The sequence below is a fragment of the Enoplosus armatus genome, chromosome 5, assembly GCF_043641665.1.
Source record: "Enoplosus armatus isolate fEnoArm2 chromosome 5, fEnoArm2.hap1, whole genome shotgun sequence".
In the NCBI taxonomy this organism is placed as follows: domain Eukaryota; kingdom Metazoa; phylum Chordata; class Actinopteri; order Centrarchiformes; family Enoplosidae; genus Enoplosus; species Enoplosus armatus.
The window spans coordinates 22,505,426-22,526,942 of NC_092184.1; the positions used below are offsets into that span (position 1 = coordinate 22,505,426).

The following is a 21,517-nucleotide window of genomic DNA, read 5'->3' on the forward strand; positions in this document are numbered from 1 at the left end:
ATGTCACACCCTTTAACTGCCAATTATAGTTATTTTCTTGTATGCATCCCTTTTTTTAATCTTGCTTATTTAAAAAAAACAACTTATTGTGCAACTTTGAGTATAGGGCGGTAGAGTGATCATGTGTGCTCATTCCAGAGAAACACACATCAACCTACAGTAGTCAGCTGCAAACAGGCCGTCTCATGATGAGTGAGTGGTGACGTTCAACTACCGCTGTGATGAGTGCAACATAAGACCAGACTAATCTAAGTGTAAATAAGGAGTGGAATAACCTTCTGGTGAGTTATCATCACAACTCAAAACACCACCAATATTATTTAAAACAGCATGAATCACATCTGTGTTGCTTTTACAGAATCTATCTAAATGTAATATGTTTGCAGTGTATTATGAATTAATTAATAGATATGGTTTAGCTAAAATGAGAGAACTCTAGCCCCTTCAAATACAAATGTGACAGACTCTCCATTAATGATTGTGAGACTGGGGCTGTAAGATGTAAGCAAATAATGTGTCCAGTGCTACATGCTATAGCTCATATGTGGGCTATGAGGCCTTGTGTTTATAGCGGTAGTGCATTAGGAGCACAGTAAGCTGGGCTAGTCAGAATCAGTACAGTTTAGAGGAGAGTATTAAGCTATGTAGGCTAGTCAGTAGGCCCTGTTAGGGAGTTGGCTGATGTGGCTAATAGGTCAACTAGGAGGGGCGGGGCAGGGGATGAGGGGGAGGATGAGCAAGAGATTTTTAAGGCTCTTTCATTGGGTAAGGGTTTGCCGGACGGACTGAGGAGGGAAAAATGGAGGAGAAGGGAGGAGAAGAGAGGAGGGGAAAGAAAAGGAAATGAAAGGAAAGGAAAGGAAAGGAAAGGAGGGATTAAATGGGCCGAGTCATGTGAGGAAAACCTCTGGCAGACGTTAAGCTGACATCATCGTCATCATCATCATCAAGTTCCCTTTGACCCACCAAAATCCCTCACCCAATGAGTGTGAATTTTTTACAAATAATAGAGAACAATGGAGTTTTACAAGCAGAGTTTAACCTGCATGCATGCCATAAATTTCCATTTGTTGTAGTTTTGATCGTGCAATTATAGTAAGATATACACCTCTGAACTAGGACAGTGCATGCAGGCAGAAGCTGAAGAGATTTCTTCAGCTTTATTTAATGCAGTTCTTTAGTAAGCAACATTTGTGCACTGTGTACACAGTAGACCGGACCAACATTCGCTTCTTTGTGAAATATGAATGAGGACCTTTTATAATATGCTCCCTGTGGACTACGGTTATAAACAGGCCTGTCCTGAAGGTTTGGTTTGTTTACTCTGATGTGTAACGTCCTCTTTCAGCCTAAAGTGAGTATTAGGTTTATTCCAATCAGGAGTAGCCTGAGTGGTTATTAAAAAGATTATATGAGTTTATATGTTATGTGTAGCACCAAGAGCTTGGCAGGTAGATGGACAGCATAGCTTGCATCAGATGCTGACGGACAGATTGACATTTTGGAAAACAGGTTTCTTTTTCTTGCTGAGAATTAGTTGAGAAGATTGATGGCCCACGTCTGAACATTAAATACAAAGCTACAGCCAGCCGCTGGTTAGCTTAGCTCCAAAGCTAACAAAGTCCACCTACCAACACCTCTTAAAGTTGTGGCCTTTGCATGGGCAAACTGACTTCCTGTTGGAGTTCAGGAAGTCACTGCCAAGTAATAGTCCAGCACATACACCCACGTAAAACTACCAGTTGTTTTTACACTAGTTATTTTGTACGGATTAAACAAACAAGATGCGACATGTTGGTGAATTGCGCTTCCCCCTTTTTTTTTGACATCATTCTTCTCAAATAACTCTCTGCAAGAAAACAAAACAAAAAAAGTGCATTTCCTGAAATGTCTATTCCATTAAAAACCTTTAATAATATAAAATCAGAAAGTAAGTAACCCTCAGAAAAGAAGAATGTCTTACCTTTGACAGTATACGGTAATTAAATACCCTTTCAGGATGAAAAGTCAGTTGGTTTGTGACTTTATCTTTACCTCAGCAGTGCTTTGAGCGCGATGCTCGATGAGTTGCCATCAAGCAGCTGGGTACACAACTATACCACCTGAGTTTCCCATGGATGTCTTTGCTCGCTTGTTGGTTCGCCCTGGTGCCTCACGGGCAGCGTCAGCATCACAGGGTCCGCCATACACAAACACAGCTCATCACGAAGCCCCTGGGTGTACTGAAGGGGAATGGGACACAGAGCTCCGTTTGTGTGTGGGCACAGGTGTCGGTGCACATGAATCCATGTGTGGATGTGTTCATGCTTGTGTTTAATTTCATGCTTTTTTTTTTTTGTCCTTGCAGTAGATTCACCTCTAGCGTGGAGGTTAAAGCACTAAAAGCAATTGGCGTATGTGTCCGAAGAGAAAGTCTAAAAGGATGCAGATTAAACATGAAATGTGATCAGAGCTGCCAACTGTTACGCCTGAAGCAGGAGATACATGATTTTATGCTCGATCTCTCATCGCTCCCTCCTACTCTTCTCCTCTCACTTCTTAAGAGGTCTCACGCTCAGAGAAAACGCAGCTGAAAAAAGGTGGCTATCACGAATGAAACCGGCCGACTGTGATGTTTGTGATGTTGCTTTCTGGTTTAAGAATCTGAATATTATTGGTACAGTATGTCACGGGAAATGAGGTTTAAACCTCAAAACACAGATGAGGTAAATGGGTCTAGATTTGAAGAATTCAGACATTCACTGTTGCATGCAAAGAGGAAGAAACTTGGTTTCGTGTCAGAAAAAGAAGATGTATTTCACCTTTACATATGTATTGATGTGTGTTCTGTTGCCTTTCTGTAGTCAGGCTTTTAACAGCACCATCAATCATCTCACTTTAACAGGTGTATGTACAGCATGTGTAGGTGTGTCTCAGTGTCTCTCTGTGTGTCCCATCCCATCCAGTGAAGCTGTGCCAGAGGCTCATCACATCACAGCATCAGGGGCATCTGTTTGAAACTGAAATAAAAGTAAAGCCTATGAATAAAAGAGCCACATGAATAAAAACACAGGATGCAAATGGCTTGCCAAGCAGGGATTGTCTGTGTGTGTGTGTGTGTGTGTGTGTGTGTGTGTGTGTGTTTGTGTGTGAGTGAGAGAGAGAGAGAGAGAGAGTGAGTGTTTGAGTGAGTGTGAGAGAGTGGAAGTGTTGTGGAACTGCATTTGTTCTCCATCCCATCATGGCTGCACCTTAGCTTGACTGAGTAAGCGCTCGCACACGCACACGCACACACACACACACACACACACACACACACACACACACACACAGATTTCCATGCTCTCTGAGGTGTATGGTTCTCTCATGCATTAATCAACAGCAGTTTTGACACTTGGCTCCCGAATGAGGAGAGAGAGCTGTTTTAACGGAGCCACGCTGTTGGTTCCCCCCTTCACTCCACAAGCACTGCTAGCGCTGCCTGGGGTGACTTTATCAATTAGGCCTCTCTGGAAACAGCAGCATCCATCCTCCTCCTTCTATCCTCCCCTTTTCTCTCTTTCTTCTGATTTATTCTTCCTCTCTGTGCCTCCCTGTCTGACTTCCGTGGCTCCCTTCTCATGGTGCACCCTTCTCTTTACTCGCTTTTCTCTTACTCGTCTTTGTCCTTTAACACACAAACTTTCTGCCCACCTGTCACACCACTTGTCTCTTTCTTCTATACACTTTGTCCTTTGTTCCTTCCCTTCTTTTTACTTACTTTGGCCTTTTTACACTAAGATAAACATGCTGAGTAGCACATCTCTTGTTTGTGACTAATAGTCAACTGTCCTTTTAATGAAAATGACATAAGCTAAAAGAATAATGCTAAAAACTATGAAAATAAGTATGTCAAAATGTCACTTAATTAATTTTTTTCTTACGTGTAAAATCATTGATTATTTTAGGATTTACAAGGTCCATTTATTTCAGTTGGTGCTCATTTTTTATCTCATGACATTAATGCCAAATATGATACTTTAAATTTGCACACAAATGTATTATTGGCAAAAACATGCACAGTGAAAAATGCAAAAGGAGATGATACATTGCTATTTATAGGAGGAAAGCTTGCACAAAGGCTTCCATTTACCTGTGCAGATTAGCAAATGCATGCCTTTCTTGACTGTCTTTATGGTCTATTATCCAATCACAGGCAATCTCATCTTGACAGTGTTTCCAAAAACACCATGAAGCTCCTGTGTGTGAATGCTTGCAGCTCACAGATAAACTGATAACTTGCCAAATGTCTAAATTTTAAAACTGAGTCAACAGTGAAGTGCTAATTTTTGTAGTCTATATTTAAAGAGCTGTTGCAGTCGACATATTTTTGTTAATTTAAATCATTTGTCATTCCAGTCAGTGGGCAGTTGACTAAACTGAATCAAAATGATTTGCCCAAAATATCCCAAGTGTCAAAACAGGATATCAGCCAACAGCAGTCTTTCAGTCTTTGATTGAGACAATGCAGCACTCATCTACATAACAGTGGGCAGCGGATGGTCAGCATCAGGGAAAACTAGCATGGCTAGTTTTTGCTATTTTCTGTCAGTCAGGCTGGTCTTGGACCTGCTGAGCTGTGCCTTGGGGCAGCTCAGGGATGGAAGAACAAGAGCAGGAGGGCTCAAGATGTTTGTAGACAGGAAAATGGAACGGCTTGGATGGTAAACCCAATGAGACGGACAGCTCATTTACATCACATGTACCTGTACTGTATGCACATCAGCCTGGAGACATGAGGAAGACTGCAGAACTCTGTGCTGCACTCAGCCCTGGGCGAAGTTAGCAAAGAAAGTGCCAGAAAAGAAGAAAACAGGGAAAAAAGCATAAAGTAACAGCAACTGTATCAAAACCTGGCCTGTCGAGTATTTCCTAAAATCAGTGTAGTTTGCTTGTGACTACAATAATTTAGATAGTACGGCTCTATTCTTTGTAGTATCACAATTATGCTATACACATCATACTGCAGTGAATTAATGTTTTATCTGGGCGGCACCCTTTACAGTTCTCATTCTGGAAGAGCGGTTGTCTACCGGACATGCTCCAGGAGTGGAGCTGAAGAGCTGGCGTAAAGCAGAAGTGTGTGCAATAATGAGGCAATGCCTAGCAATGCCGCAGTTTAGTTGGTGAGCTGTTGAGCCGGTCCCATCCCTGTCTCTTAGATGTGTCCCTAAAGGGCCACTGTACATGTCACCGACAACATACACTGATGAGTTTGAATATGTGCGCGTGGTAGTGGGTGGTATGGTATGTGTGTGGCATGCGTATGCATATGTGCACGCTGTATGTACAGTATGTGTGCATATGTCTTTTAGCAGGTGTGTGTGTGTGCTTGCTTGTGATTTAGAGGGTGTGTAATTGTGTGTGTGTGTTTCTTCTTTGGTCGTGGGAGCTTACAGGCTCTGTGCGCAGAGGTTCCCTAATCCAGTGTTTTGAAATGAGCCCTCCAGCTGTTGTGGGCTTGAGAGACTGCTGCCTTGGAGGAGGCTTAGGGACGATAAGATGCTGCTATCTTCATTCCTCTAGGACCTTTTTTCTTTCTTTCTTTCTTTCTTTCTTTCTTTCTTTCTTTCTTTCTTTCTTTCTTTCTTTCTCTGTCTTTCCTCCCTAATTCTGGCACATTTGAAATCGATGTGTCCATGAGAATAAACACGTACACCAATACAATCGCACATTGCGTTAAGGTCGCAACCTTTCGTATGAACTCCCTCCTCTTTGCCGTTAATCCTCCAATAAGAACACAGATTGATTCTGCGCATGAAGTGAACATTGCGTACACAGAGGATAGAAGAAGATCAGATTACAGTAGTGACCTAAGAGTTTGTTATTTATTATATTTATAATGACGGCCTGAGATTGAAGATGTCATGAGGGGATAATGGGAGCTCATTAGCTGCATTGTGACGTACACCCTGAGCAGATTATTATGCTGCTTAATGTACAGCCTTATTATTAAGAGTCACAGTGAGGAATCATGCTACTGTAAATTATACATATTGACATTCCACTTGAATATAATGTATTTAAGTGAACTTGTTTGCATAATTTTTGGGAAGTCTTTTCATGAATATACCTCTTATAAACCATAACTGAGCGGAGCATTTCGAGCGCTCCTATCGCCCCTGTGCCAGCAGTGAGCCTGCAGGGCGTGTGTTGTCTGCCAGCAGAGGGAAAACGTGGGAAGTCAGCATGTTTCGGACAGACAGAGACGGTGCAACAGGCAGTCTGTCAGCTAGAATATGACGGTGATTTTCAAAAACCAAATTCTGCAGATATTACACTTAAAGCCTGAAATTCTTAGCAGATGGAAAATGCCTTATATTTTGTGAGATTTATATTTTGCTGTGCGAGGTGGTCATCGCTTGCACTTGGCATCTTGCTTGACTCCTACATACCACATAAATTACATGCTGGTGGTTTCTACTATTGGCTTATGTCAAGATCATCATCTTACATTATCACTAACAAGGGCAATTCACAGGACATGATCAATTATCTGTAATCATATCAGTGCCATCATCCTCCTCACCGTGTTTAGATAAGATTACTTCCGATTGGGGTTTTTGTACATGGATACATGCTTGCGGGGGAGATCTAACTTAATTTAGGCTGTAATGTCTTTAGCTGGTCTAGAAATAGGATGCTGCATGTACATATTTGTCTCTGTGGGTCTGTTATGGCTGGCAGCTGAGCCCGGATGAGGAAAGCTGCTCCTCGGTTCTTTACTTTGAGAAGATACACCTTTGTTGCACAAGGCAACAAGCTATCATGATTGTTTAGCATGCTGCTGCATGTGCACAGGAATCAGCAAATAGTATCCAAAATAACCATTACTATTCCCACATGTCATGTTCATTTAGCATGTATTGATACAGGCCGTGTTCCCATGAAAGCAGCAAGAAGCAAGTTGTTTTACGAAATGAATAACTCAAGAGACAGCCTATCGTGTTTCCCCATTTAACTGCTACATATTTCATGTGATCCTTCACAGTGTGGTCTAGATGTTTGTTTAGCTGCTGAGAGCATTTCCAAACAGGAGCTTGGTTCAGAAATCATGTTTGTTTCACTGTAAAGATGAAAAGGCAGTGGAGGATGACTATTTGCTTTTTAAAATATTGTACATTTACGTGCACATGGCAGATGTTTTGCTCATTATGACTTGTGTTTATAGACCTCTCCTCCCTTTGTCTATATGTCTGTCCCTCTGTCTCTATCTATGACTCAGTAACGGCAAGTTTTTCAATATCACTGATGTAGGTGATCTTTAAGTCAAATAGCCTGCAGAAAGACTTTGAACTTGAAAATCCAGCTTCTCTTACAAATGCAAAGATTTATAAGAGAGAAGGTACAAGATGCATTTGTTGGGAGTTGTAATTGCTTTGTCTACATGACTGCTCTGCTTTCTCTGCTCTCTTGTTTAACCTTTGTACTGTATGTACTTATGTAGACACTGATCACTGCCTCCTTCCTCCTGCAGTGTGTGTGCGGGCCCTGGATGTGACGGTGTCCCAGAGCAGTATCCAAGTGGCCCGGGGCCAAGCGGCCGTCCTGCCCTGCTCCTTCACCACCAGCGCTGCCCTCAACAACCTCAACATCATCTGGATGGTGATACCACTGTCCAATGCCAACCAGCCAGAACAGGTACAGTGTACATCACTTACGCACCCACGCAATCATAGTGACAGAGCATTCATTTAGCTTCTTCAGCAAGGAAGCATTCATAGTCAGTGCTGAATTAAAGGACTGGTGCTAAACATATTCTTGATATTTGGACCCAGCAGACAGAGTTCTGCAACCCAATTTGATTTTTGTTAACCATGATGAGAATACTGCTGGAACATTTGTGTTGTATGTAGTTGTTACCCAGCGAGAGACGCTAAACAGCCACTGTTAAGGTACTTGCTGAGATGTGTACTGTACTACTGAGATGCATCTAACTTATGTTCTAATGCAACATTACTGTATACGCATCATGTGGATGTCTGCTTCCCAACACCAACTTTACAGTCAAAGCAGGTACACAAGACGTAGTCTGTACGAAGGTGTGCTCAGATACAGCGCAAAGAGAATTTCAGAGGTTGCACAAATGCATAGAAAGTCAATGGAACAATCCATAGAGAGGGGAATAGACACAGATTGAGATAAGTGGCCCAAATTAAGACAAGGATGGTGATGATCATTAAAGAAGACATATGCCAACGTACCATATATATTTGCACATGTACGCCAAATATGCAGTGTGCAAAAATACTGACTGCAAAAGTGCTACGCAAAGACACAAAATTTCTCTTTCCGGTGCATCTGAACGCACCTTAAGGATATTAGCTATGTAGATATTAGATGTGACATAGACGCAGTAGTAAGCTTAAGGTGTGTCCATAGTCTATAACTCTATCACTTTCTAAGTTGCACTGTAGTCTGCAAGATGACAATGTCATGTGGCACTTTTAAACTACATTTAAATCAATGCATCTACTGTACCACAAAGAGCATCCTGAAGCTCATTTTGCTGTTGTGAATTTGTTGACAAAAAAAAAACATGCATGATTTAGACTTCAGTTCTTTTCTTTAGTTGCCTTATTGGCGTTCATTTTGTCTCACTGGCTTCTCATCATCGTCCCTTCCTGGCTTGCGTCTCTCATTTTCTTTTCCGTTTTTTTCTCACCTTCCCTTCCTCCCTCTCTCTCTCTGTCTCTCTCTGTCTCTGTCTCTGTCTCTCTCTCTTCCTCACCCCTTGCGGGACTTCTGTGATTCCATTTGAGTTGTTTAACATGCAGCTGCAGGCCGTACAAGCTCACCTGCCTCCCTTCACTTTGAACCTCGGCGCTGGTCGGCCGTCCAAATAATACAATCATCTTCTGCACTAATTACCTCACGCCCACGACAGGCTCTATATCGCAGCTGTTCTCACCACACACACATACACACAAACACACACACACACACACACTGGCACACACACAAACTGGCATTAGACAGACTGCTGGTCGAAATGCAGTGCAGATCCACATGCATACATGCAGGGCTTATATATATTTACTGGCTTCACACATACATGCATGCAGAGTGCACAGTAAAAGTCTGAAAACTGACATGCATGTTTCCAGACATCCACAAATGCACACACATCACAGAGTAATGCTCCCATATGCACACATGTGGCTTTTACTGTTGTCTTCACACACACGTACCTTCAAAGAAACTAGAAACAACAGCGAGCACAAACACGTATAGGCACTTACTCATGGATGGATGCATGTGACTTTTAGATACCAGGTGAGCGATGATGGGAGCTGATACATGTAGAGGGCTGCATAATATTCATTGTGTTTTCACGCCATGCCTTCACACTGTGTTGCATCACACATGAAATGTACGTGGTAAGGCCCATATAGATGTTTACTGTGGAACTGTGGGTACAAGCAAAGTGATGCACAAGTTTCTTTTTTATGTGCACACACAGTGAAACACACGATCCACGCAGCCACACACAAGTGGAAACTGAACTACTGTGTGAACTACAGTTCTGCAATCAGGTGGTGTGCGTGAATTTGGTGAACTGTCTAAAAAGTAAGTGATGAAATAAAGTGCTGCGTGGGGCGACAGTGCAAGTACAAAGTCATTTTAGAGGAAGAGAATGTCATAAATGATTACAGTTGATGCTAAAAGCCATTAAGAATTACTGAACAGAACTCTGTACACTTGCACACCCTCATAACCTGCGTTAGCATTTTAGCAAGTGTACTTTGACCACTTAGATCTCTGTCTCTCTGCTCAAATTTCAATACCATGTTCAGATAACAAGAGGCGATGCAACTTATTTAGCCCTGTTTGAGGGCAACACATTTGCTGGCTTCTCTCACATCGCTGTAGCTCATATTAATCCGGTCGTATGTTTCCGTGATGCTTTGACTTGCCGTGCTGTTTGAGACTTTACCCTGTGGTTTACAGCCTGAAGCCTACATGGTTGACTCCACATTATAGGCTGTATAACTTAATTAGTCCAGTATAAACTTCATATATTATGTTGATGAGCGGAGAAAGTGTGCCAGCCTGGTGCATCTAGAGTCTGTTTAGACAGTTGATCTCTGATGTAATTTAATACTGGGCATTGACCATATAACACATTACCCATTTAATTTGGCTTTAATAATCTTTAAATACAAACTTTGGCTGACGTGAGGCATCCATGCTTGTTTGGTTTTCAGGTACTTCAAGACAGATATGAGAGTGGTGTCAATCTTCTCATCTAACTCGTGGCAAGAAAGGGAATATGTGTATTTGTAGAGTTTTCCAGGCGTGATTATGACTTGGATATTGACGTAAAAACTGTTTACAAGTCAGAAACTTGTAGGAGGAATAAAGGACCAATAAAGGGACATACTTTATATTTTATAACAGCTTTGCATATATTATTAATTCCATTTTTATGAAGCTGCCACCATTGTAAGTTTTACAACAAAGTATTTATTAGTATAAAATGTATGCATTGACTTTGTAATGCTCAAAGAAATGACATGACGCTCAACCTTGAATCTCTGTCTAAACTTCCGCCTTGCTGTGGTCGTGGTCCTGTCTGTTCACTCTGATCACCTGACAAACTGAGCTCCAGATTACAACATGTAGACATGCAGCTCAGAGGAGTGTTCGTGTGTGTTTGGGTGTTTTCTGTGCATATAATCTGTCCATCACGGTGTTGTTGTGATCAGAGGTCCCGACCTTTTTATTTTGGCTAGGTGTGAGATAATCCTGATAAACACACACACACACACACACACACACAACTAGACAGTGCTTTTATGTTTGCAAGCCGTGGTTTACTCTCTCTAAACTGTTTGCTGGATATGTGTGTTATTTATGCTCTAATAAAAGCTCCAGGTTCACTCTCCTCTCACACCACCTGTGAAACAAATTCCTGAAACTTGTAGTTGCAATCATTAAAACAGTTGATATATCAAAAATATATACCCTACACTTTGGAGACATTCCTTCAACGTGGTGAGCCGTGGCAGTTTAATATTGTCAGAGTTGCCTGAAATCATTTAAAATCCAATTTTTATACGTATTCTTTATTGTACCTTACTTGCTCTAGTTGAAGACATAAATCTGTTGAGAAAGTTTCATCACTGTGGGACTGATGAAAACTTTTTGCATTGCTTTTGTCACTGTATCATTTCTAAATGAATTTCAGTCTGAAAAAAAAAAAATTAAATATGTTTCCATAAATTCCTGGAAAGGGATTTTTGTAACTCAAATGATAAAAGTTGTGCAGTTTCAGTGAAGTGAGGTTCTGGTGAAATTGAGGTCATAGAGAATCTGTGGTGCAGAAATGATGTTAATCTGTAATTGAGAACATCTGTCGTAGTATTTTAGATGACCAGATTCAGATCCTTATCTGCGCCTAACAATCTGCCAGAGGATAGATCAAATAGACGCTGCATTCACGCACCCTCAAATGTTCCCTTTTTCAACACTTCTTCAACCCTGCCTAAACAATTTTAGCTGGACATATCAAAGGAAATGAACAAGGAGCCATTTCAGAAAAAGTAACTCCTCCCTGTGGAGGGGCTGAGGAGAGGTTACTACAATTCTCAGACTCTCTCATATACAATAATGTGATACCTTTCATCGATCAGCACAGAGGAAATTCTTTTTTTATTTGCTCGCCCACCTCCAGGGACATCAGCATGCAGAGTCAGCGTCTTTTTCACGGGTGGTGTCTTTCTTAAGGACACCCGGATCAATCACACCCATGGTAACATTGCACGCCTTAACCTCCTGGATCAAATGTGGCTAATCTCCCACTGACTGAAATTGATTCAGACTTTTCTGACACCAAAATATACTGTAAGCGTACAGTAGATGAGTTGATCAAAGTCTACTGACGGAAGGCGTGCTATGAAACTGAACTTTCAGGGACTTGAAAGTTGCTCAAGAAAGTTTAGCCATCACAGTGATCAATTTGTAACCTTTTGTTTAATTGTGATTGGTTATGATAGTGTAAAAACTCAATGTTCGTAAGGACGTGTTGTACAGTATCTTCAGACATTCTTTGCGTGTATGTTAAATACTTGTCTTCTGGATGTGATCCTCTGACAACATAGCAAAAGGACGCAATGTTTTTGGACAGCTGTCATCAATTCTCAGATGTTGGACCACCCTTATACCCCTCCCCCTAACCACTACCTACCCTGACGTTGCACATTGAGCAACATGGCTGATATCAGACTTATTCATGGACATACTACATTGGTATTGGTATTTACCACAGTATCAATGGATCAATTATAATCCTACTTTTACTCCCATTGTTGTATTTTGTATTTCTACCAAACTTTCTCTTCATTTTCTGTAAATGTCTTTTCCCCACCTATGCCTCCTATTCCACCCCCAGCTGTCTGAGGAGATGGTATTTCTCTTTGAAGCTCCTCTCCTGAGGGTCCTTCCATTTTTCTCTTTAAGTAAAACAAAAGATTTTTCTTTTTGTTTGAGTTTGGTTGGAAACTGTTGCCAATGTAGACCTGAAAAACCCCTTGAGACATCATGCTGGGCTACACAAATAAACTTGGCCTGACTTGACTTGACCAAGCGCTCCCAAGCAATGATAACTGGAACTAAAACACAACTTGTACACATAGTATATATAGTACGCATTATGTAGTTCATGAGCTAATCATGCAAAACCAGTGCTAGTGAAATGGATCTGGGCCCATATTGTTCCGAACATGTCTCAGAGGATATAAAGAGATAACAGTGGCAGCTTACAGTCAGTAAATTGGGGGAAGGCTGTGGGGGTTTATAGGTTTATTCAGGCTTTACTGAGGCGATGGCAGTGTCCCTCGTGTCTGGGGCCAACAGGGTCCTTAGGGTCAGGCAGAAGTAGGTTATGGTCATGAGACTGGTTCACTGACGGACAATATAAAAAGGTTTACTGTGTGCATCCAGTTGTGGCTCACACTCACAGGGTAGGCTGTAGGACAGGAGAACGGGATGTAGTTAGAGTGTGAGTGAATGCTTGTGCTGTATGTGTGTGTAGGATTTTTGGAGGGTAATGATGTAGCAGAGGTTTACCGCTGGGCCAGCAGTGGGACGTCTAGCTAGTCCAGCAAGAGTTCTTAGTGCCGTCCGCCATCTGAGTGACAGCCATGACCTCTTTTCTCCCTGCGCACAGCTACAAAGCCAACCAGGTCTCGCGAGAGGATGAGGTGATTTATACACACACACATAGATATGGATCAACACAGTGGACAGAGACACAAGGCCTGGGAAATATGTGACATGTGTTAAGCTGGAAAATACACACACAGAGTACACATTTATCTGTCCATAACAGTGTTTTTTGACACACAGTACGGACCTTGATTTATTCCCTTTTGTTGCTTGTTGTTACTAAAAACCCACAGGAACAAAAGAAAAGCAGGGACAGGTGTAAGATGCACCACAGTTCAGGGCCTGCTTTAATCCTCTGCTCACTCATGCACACACACCAACACGCACGCACGGTGTGTGTTGCGTGTTGTGAGGCCGATTGATTGGATCACTTTCACCGAGCATGCAGATTATATTGTTAGGTCATCAGGAGTGTAGAGACAGGTCATACCGGTGCCGTCTGTTAGAAAGGGAAACAGAGAGGTAGGCAGAGACAGACCGACAGAAAGGGGGGGGGGGGGGGGGATTTGACAGGGAAAAAGTGGAAAGACAAAATGTAAGTGAGACCACACAGTTATTAAACTGAGATACAGTCTGTGTCTGAAAAATTACACACACTTGCACACACAACTGCTACACTCCTCAAGAGTAAATGAATACACACTGAAACACACACACACACACACAGAAGATGCAGTCGCAGGCTCTCATCACAGCTGAGGAGCTGCCTATTCATCTGCACATAAGAGGACAAAGCGAGCGTGCTGCACTCAGGAAATTGCAGCCGCGCAATTTACAACCGTTAAACAGCGGTGGAGGACACAGCCACATACACAGAACTATCACTCTCGCACATACACACACAATCACACACACACACTACTGCACTTTCATCAGAACTATCACACACACGCATACACACTGGTGCTGGTTGTTTCCCTGCCTGGGTCTTTGAACAGTTCAATGAGGGCTCTTTTCACCAAAGTGAATAGCCCCTCTGATTCCCCTCCACGCTCTGTGTGTGCGTGCGAGCGCGTGTCTTGTGTGTGAGTTGGTGAGCGCGCGTGTGTGTGTGTGAGTGCCAGACTTGTGTGCACATACCATGAGTTCGCGTGTGTCCTCTTCATCTTTTGTGTGGGCCCAGCTGAGGGGTGAGAGCTGTTTTGCATGTGGCCCGGCCTCACAAACGAGCTGTTCAGCCCGAGTTTAAGGCCTGAGGGAAGCTTCTGACCAAATTGGTCCTTCGTTGCTCTTTAATTTGGACCTGAGACAAGCTCACCTCAACCTGAAGGTGCGAATTCACCCTTACACCCGTGTTCTCCCTGTGATTATTCTCAAAGGTCACTGATGTAATGATAAAGGGCCGGGTTTTGGTTCAATTTCTCGCTGGATTTGCTTCCATGTGGCATTGCTACTGTTGGATTCATCAGATTGCAGTTTATTTGTTTCCAAGTTAAAATGTTTTCAATTATGCATACCATTTAGTGCATGCTTTTATCCCGAAGAGGCTTATAGTACCATGAAAGCATACTTTTAGTATGTACTCCTTACCGTGGAATCTATTCACTGGGCCAGAAAGGACCACTTACAAATAAAAGGTTTTTTGTCTGTCTGTTTGTTTGTTTGTTTCTGAGGACATGACAGCCTGCTCACTCCTTTACTTTCTCTGTCCACTGTCGAGCTATTTTTCAGCCTCTTAGTAGAACTGGGTCTCCCTCTAGTGAGCGATATTTGTAACAGGCCACTAGAGTAAAAAAAGTATGCAGATCCTCAGAATGACAAAAGGCATTAAGTTCGAATGACTAAATGATAAATATAGATCTACCATCTACTTTCCTTCCTTTGACAACAGGAGCAGTTTTTCTTGTAGGATTAAAAATCCCTGAGTTGCTGATTCTCAATTCAATTTATTTATCTTTTCTTTTTCCCCACATTTTTTCCTCTGACCTCTTTGTCACCAATGTCCCCATTCCCACCCTTTCCCATTTACTTCTCTATTTTACCAATTAATTTCCTTTAACTGTCTATCCTGTTCCACATCCACTACCTTTTGACATCCCATCCCAGGTGATAATTTACCAGGGCGGCCAGGTGTTCAGCCTCGCCAACCACCTCAATGGCCGTGTGGGCTTCGTGGCCACCATGCCAAGTACAAGTGCCTCCATCTTCATCAACAACACCCAGCTGTCCGACACTGGGACCTACCAGTGCCTGGTCAACAACCTCCCAGACAGAGGGGGGCGCAACATCGGCGTCATAGGGCTCACCGTGTTGGGTAACTAACCGCCTTTCATCTTTTTTTTATGTTTCAAAAATTAACAGTTTCTTATATTAGAAGACAGCAGGGTTAAAGCTGCATCTATTGCAACACTTTTTAATATGCTTTGGTCACTCCATTAACTGAGACCATGTAGATTTGCTTTGTTTGCCCAAAATAAGTCTTTCGGTTAAGGTCAAAGGAAGAAAATAATATGTAATCTTATGTCGAGTTTGCAAGAAATGCTGCTTTTCGAATAACTTTCATATGATATCCAGTATTTCAGTAATTGTAGAGCTTGAAACAAACCACAACATTTTAAACAAAGTCATTATGGTGACAATTTGCAGGAGTTTAAAACTTTATTTTTCAGTTTGTAAGCAACCAGAAGAATCCTTTAAGACCAAAATGTAAAACAGTTTCCAATAAAGCAGCTTGTAAGCACTGTTGTCTTAATGAGATTCTTCAGCTTTTTTGAATATGACATTTCCTCTGCAATTAGGAGATTTGCTTTGTAAAGTGGTTAACACGACACCGCCCACTCTCTCCATCTGCCAGTGCCCCCCTCGGTGCCAGCATGTCGAATCCAGGGCACGCTGGATGTAGGCAGTGACATCATGCTGATCTGCAGCTCGGAGGAAGGTATTCCCACGCCGTCCTACTCCTGGGAGAAGCTGGACGCGCTGCCCAAGCTGCCGCACAACGCCATGCAAGGTATTACAAACAAGCTGGCCGTCGGAGTTCCCTTTTGCCCCACCTTTGCTGGTAAATCTCACAAACATGGTGCAGCTCAGACTCAGCAACAATCCCACCATCACCGCCACCTGTCATGTGCCAGGCCCAAACTACTGCCCGCCCAAAGGCCCTCCCCCCTCCCCCCACTGATCCTGCTGAGGGGTGATGATGGATGGATGGATGGAGTGGTTCAAACCGTGTGAATATGGGAACGAATGTGTGTGTCAGGGATGTGTTTGTCTAAATAACCCAGACGATTATTGGTTTGTGGTGTTTTTATGTTCTTCCTCAATCTCTCATGCTGAATACCAACCAACTGAATTTTCCACACTTGCCATTCTTTGAACTGGACTGGAATGCAACTTTAGCCAAGTGTTGCCTTAACACCCGCGCAGCTACTCTCAGAATAACAGGGCTTTGGTTTTCAGCATCAGAGAGCACTGGTGTTGTGGACTCTCCTTTCTTTTCCAGCTGTGCCCATTGCACAGTCAAGTAATCTTCATCAACACTCACTTTCTTTGTCTGTACACTACTGGTCTACAGAAGGCTAACATCAATTGCAGATAGCAGACTCCCACAATAATAAAATGAATCATTTTTCTTATACAGCCACAGAGGCAAATAATGAAGACACTGGGGAGGGACTGTGAGTTTGAAGATGCTGAATCATAGTTGCAAATTCAGCTACAAAGCTGGTTGAGTACTTGTCAATTATTAGCATTTGTGGGACTGGCAATCAGCTGTTTGATATGTTAACATCTAACAGAACTTCAAAGTGGTCAAACTGATTGTGTACATTAAACATCCATCATCTGAGAAATAGTCTGAGATATTTCAATATAAGCTATATGAGGAAAATAGTGCAAAATATCAAGACCAACTTATTGATATTGCTTTTGGTGCTCTCAAGACTCTCATTAAATCTGTCTGCTCTTCGATGGTAGTCAGAGAGCCCACCTGGTTTGGCATATTTGACCTTTTACATTGGAAGAACAAATTATCTCAGTGTTTTGGAGTCTGTCTTATTTTGCTGTTTGCATTTGATTCAAAGTGAAATGAGATCCTGGATTTGTCTATTTGACAATTGGGATATCTGTCATGTCTGGCTCACTTCCTATAACTAGAAATGCTGTGGAGGCCTTTGTAATGAATCCAGTAGTGTACAGCTCTATGATTGATTATAAGCTCACTTCTCAACCCATTCATCATTTGTGAAAGAAAGGAATCTGCAGCTTTTACTTTTTTACTGTACAGCATACCTCACTGACACACCTTGTATTAAAGCTATATAGCACCCTCTATTGGTAGATAGGAGTAGTTCAGTTGGATGTATTGTCTCACTGTGAACAAGATTAGAAATTTAACCACATTTACACAAATTTTGATCGACTTGTTCAGTTTAACTTATTTCTAATTAACTCTGATGTTATATTTTGCACTCTTTATGTAAATGTGTTGTATATGCATCGGGTCACACTGTATGATTGTGTGCTTCGACATTGTGCCGTGAGCGTCCATGTGTTTCTGTCACTTTAATAACTACGTGGCTCTGTGTGTGTCCTTCAGACCAGATGCAGGGCACTGTAACACTGAGAAACATCAGCACTAGCACCTCAGGACTCTACCAGTGTACCTCCAGCAATGCAATTGGCAAGAGCACCTGTCTGCTCAACCTGCAGGTCGTGGCGCGTAAGTACACTCAAACACACTGCTCCTTTACAGCTGGATCCATGTGACACAGCTGACACATGGCTGCGTTTGTTTAGGGATGTACATTTATAGATAAAGCCGCCTCCTTGTCTCACTACAACACCGACAGAAGTCTCCTCCTTGAGTGACACTTGTCAAACAGACAGATAAACATAAAAAGACACAAACATATAATACAACCAAACAGGACAGAAGCAGAACATCTTGCAGATAACAACGCTCCCAACGCCTGAACCAATCACAGAAAACAGACAGTGTTGGTTTCAGGTCATACAGGGTCGGACAGTTTGGATAGCTTGACAGGAGGGTCTGTAACATGGTTTTTAGTCTTTTCCTTTCATCTGACAGTGTGTGACAAGCTGACGCTCAGTGTTACAAATACAGGCAGGCAGACAGCAGAGCGCTGAGACTGTGTGTCAGGGACAACAGTGGGTTTCAGTGTGCTCAGAAGGAAGAAGTGTACTAACTAATCTGTCCCATTCCTGTTTCTGCTTTACTTCACATTGCACATATAGAGTCCTAAACTTTTTGTTTCAGAAATATGTTTTAATATGTTGTAATGTTTTTTTGGCAATATTAGCCAATATTCCTGTTAGGTCCTGAAATTGTATTTTAATATGTATATTACTTAAAATAGATTTGATTTCTACTGTATAGTGCACACATGATCCTGAAAACAGGTTAATGAACTTATTATATTACTTTTCTGCAACCCACCCAGCTCTGTCTCCTGCCGAGGCTGATCCTGGAGGACTTTTGCTGATCTTACTGTCGAGTATTTTCCAAACATCTGTGACACTTTCCCCTCCTGTCTCTCTGTCCTGCAGCCCAGCCTCAGAGTGTGGGCCTGATAGCAGGGACCATCGCTACGGGAGTCCTGGCTGTCATCATCTGTTCCTTGTTAGTGGTGGTCACACTCTTCTACTGGAAGAACAAGAACAAATATGATGAGGAGGAGATCCCCAATGAGATCAGGTTTGGCTTTGATTTGTGATTTTCCTTTTTAATCCAGAACAGTGGTTTGGTGACTTGCAGCCAAAAGTTGTTGTCGACTTCAAGTGCATGAAGAACAGACAACATAATGTTAATGTATAGGATGTAGAGTCTCTGTTGAAGCAGGGATTGTTTCCATATGTATTTCAGACAGCGGCAGGAGGAGACTACATTTGTGGCCTATTTGTTGTATTTCAAAAGGCGACGAGATGCAGCAAAGGCTTTGTATTTCCTATTGTGTGTCAGCACAGCAATCACAAAGATTCAGCTAAAAAAATCCCAGGCCACTAAATTGGATTTTCAGAATTGTAGAATTCAGCTTAATTTCATCTCCTGGCAGCAAATTTCTACCATCATCACAGGCTAATTTGTCTTTTCACACAGTCCGTGAAGCTCTGTCACTTGTTTAAATGGGCTGCAATTTCTCCCCTAAATCACTCCATGAACCATTCAGAAGATAAATCATTGTTCAGATATCCAAGGCTTTGGCTGATTGGGATAACATCTGCCTCATTTTGGGCTCAACTACAATCCCTAATTCAGTTTCCACCCCTGCGGCTCTGCTTTTCCCCACTAACTGCAAATCACAATGAATAGATTTTATCTCAGCCAAATGTATCAGGGGCCAAACTTTTCTACCCAAAACTACTCTCATAGTTCACTGCATATTTAGTGTTACGAAGTATATCTAAGTATATCTAAAATGTATTTATTTTCTCAAAATGAAGTGTAGCCTAATTGTAGTGTTGACTACAAGAGTTGAACACAGTATTGTTTTTACAATGGAATGAATATGGTAGCCATGTTTTCCCTTATTTTGGACAATGCCAAGTTGTAGTCTTTGGCACCTTTGTTGCTATTGCATTATTTGCACAGGTGTTCCAATTATTGTGACCTCCTCCTGTATATTTAACAGAAAGATCTAAGCGTGAACATGAATAAACAAGTAATATTGAAATTCTCACTGTGTTGAGACTAGATAGATCATCTTCACAACATCAACTCATATCTTTTTAACAGAGAGGATGACCTTCCTCCCAAGAGGTCATCATCAGTGAAGGCTTTCCATGCAGACGCCTCATCCTCAGAGAACGACACGCTGACATCCACCAACACCTACAACAGCCGCTACTGGCACAACCCCAAACCCAACTATGACACCAACTCCTACACACGCTACAATGGAGACACTCGCCAGACCTTCTCCACGGCTGCTCACGGTGCACACGGACACGGACAGGCCCAGAACGCAGGACACGGCCACAGTACAGTGGTCACAGCTCCGGGCTCGGCCCCACTGTCCCGCCACGCGCAGCCCACAACGGCAACGACGACATCGTTTGCCAATGGCAGCCACACGCTCCCGCCACCCAAGACTCTGGTGGTCACCACAAACTCTGCCCCGTCCCCTCCCGCCATGGTGCGCAGCAACGGCTCCGTGAGCCTCAAACCGGTGGTGACCTCCACACACGGGCAGCACACGCACTCCTACGCGGTGAGCCAGGCCACGCTGGAGCGGATGGGGGCGGTGCCGGTCATGGTGCCCGCCCAGAGCAGAGCAGGCTCGCTGGTCTGAAGTCTGATTTGGTAAACTGTTAGCTTTGAAAACAAGGCTAAATGAGGGTTTGGCTGTGATGTTTGAAATCCACTGATGAAAAACAGTCTGAATATGGGCTGAAGCAGCCCGCTGCCCTTTACAACTGTGTCTTTCTGTACGTCTCGACTTCTTTATCTCAAACCAAACTGGGATTTTACAGCGCAGAGTTCGATTAATGCCAATTCCTTGATGGACGGGACCCTCCATTTTGTAGACAAGCACTACATGGAATCTGATCATCCCCTTATTGGGTGGAGTTTCCTGGCGGGTGTGGTGGGAACTGTTTTTCAACCACTTGGATGATTTCACAAAGCTGGAGTGACATTTCCTGCAGAACCTGGATTCTCAGATCTTTTTCAGGGCTGGATCATTGTTTGATTGATTGTGTTTTTTTGGACTCAAAGCAACACAAGGCATTTTCATCTCAGTGTGTCCATACTGCATGGTCAGACGGAAGCAAGCTCGGATTCCCACATAAATGCATGTGTCCCTTGTTTTAGGATAACAAATTAAGTCCATATTATTTCTAATAATTTCTTCTCACAGGTGTAATTTTGACTGACAGTAATGATAGTGATGATGAGGGTTATGTGTTAAAAAAGTGAATGTTTAAACGTCTGTTGGGAGAAACCTAAAGGATGAAAGTATAAGAATGAAATGATGTTGGGTGAAATGGCCTTAGAAGCTTAGAGAGAGGTTTTATTGGGTGCAATACATCGCATAATATACTTTACTTCATTGAATGCAAACATTTTAATTACGTTTTTGCACTTTTCAGAGCAATTTTATATCAAAACTGCTGTCTAATGAACAATAACTCTTACTAATGATATGCTTTACCCGAAACTTTCCTGCATATACAAAGTACTGGCGATATTTGAAGATAGCACAAGTGCTGGATTTTCAGAGAAAACCTGCACAACATTTTTCCCAACAGAAAGTTACTGTCTCCCTGATTTAAACTTGAACCTGCAGATGGATATTGTCGTAGTCTCCGCTGTGTTCGTCCTCGCTGTTGTCCTAATGGTTCATGTCACATCAGTGCTGCTTTGAGAAGA

The 21,517-nt window shown here is 42.4% G+C and overlaps 1 protein-coding gene across 4 annotated transcripts in view; it reads left to right on the top strand.

Moving 5' to 3' along the window:
* Positions 1–20,438, top strand: part of igsf11 (immunoglobulin superfamily member 11) — an 89,083-nt gene extending 68,645 nt beyond the window's left edge. The window contains exons 2-8 of one of the 4 annotated variants that reach the window (XM_070906345.1): positions 7,496–7,659; positions 15,235–15,442; positions 15,983–16,138; positions 17,726–17,848; positions 18,697–18,844; positions 19,883–20,094; positions 20,194–20,438. In XM_070906345.1, coding sequence (XP_070762446.1) covers positions 7,496–7,659; positions 15,235–15,442; positions 15,983–16,138; positions 17,726–17,848; positions 18,697–18,844; positions 19,883–20,094; positions 20,194–20,438 — 1,256 coding nt within the window. Of the gene's footprint in view, positions 1–7,495; positions 7,660–15,234; positions 15,443–15,982; positions 16,139–17,725; positions 17,855–18,696; positions 18,845–19,882; positions 20,095–20,193 lie in introns of those variants that run through there. The other 3 variants (XM_070906347.1, XM_070906346.1, XM_070906348.1) reach the window with 3 other exon arrangements.
* The last annotated feature ends 1,079 nt before the right edge of the window (positions 20,439–21,517 follow it).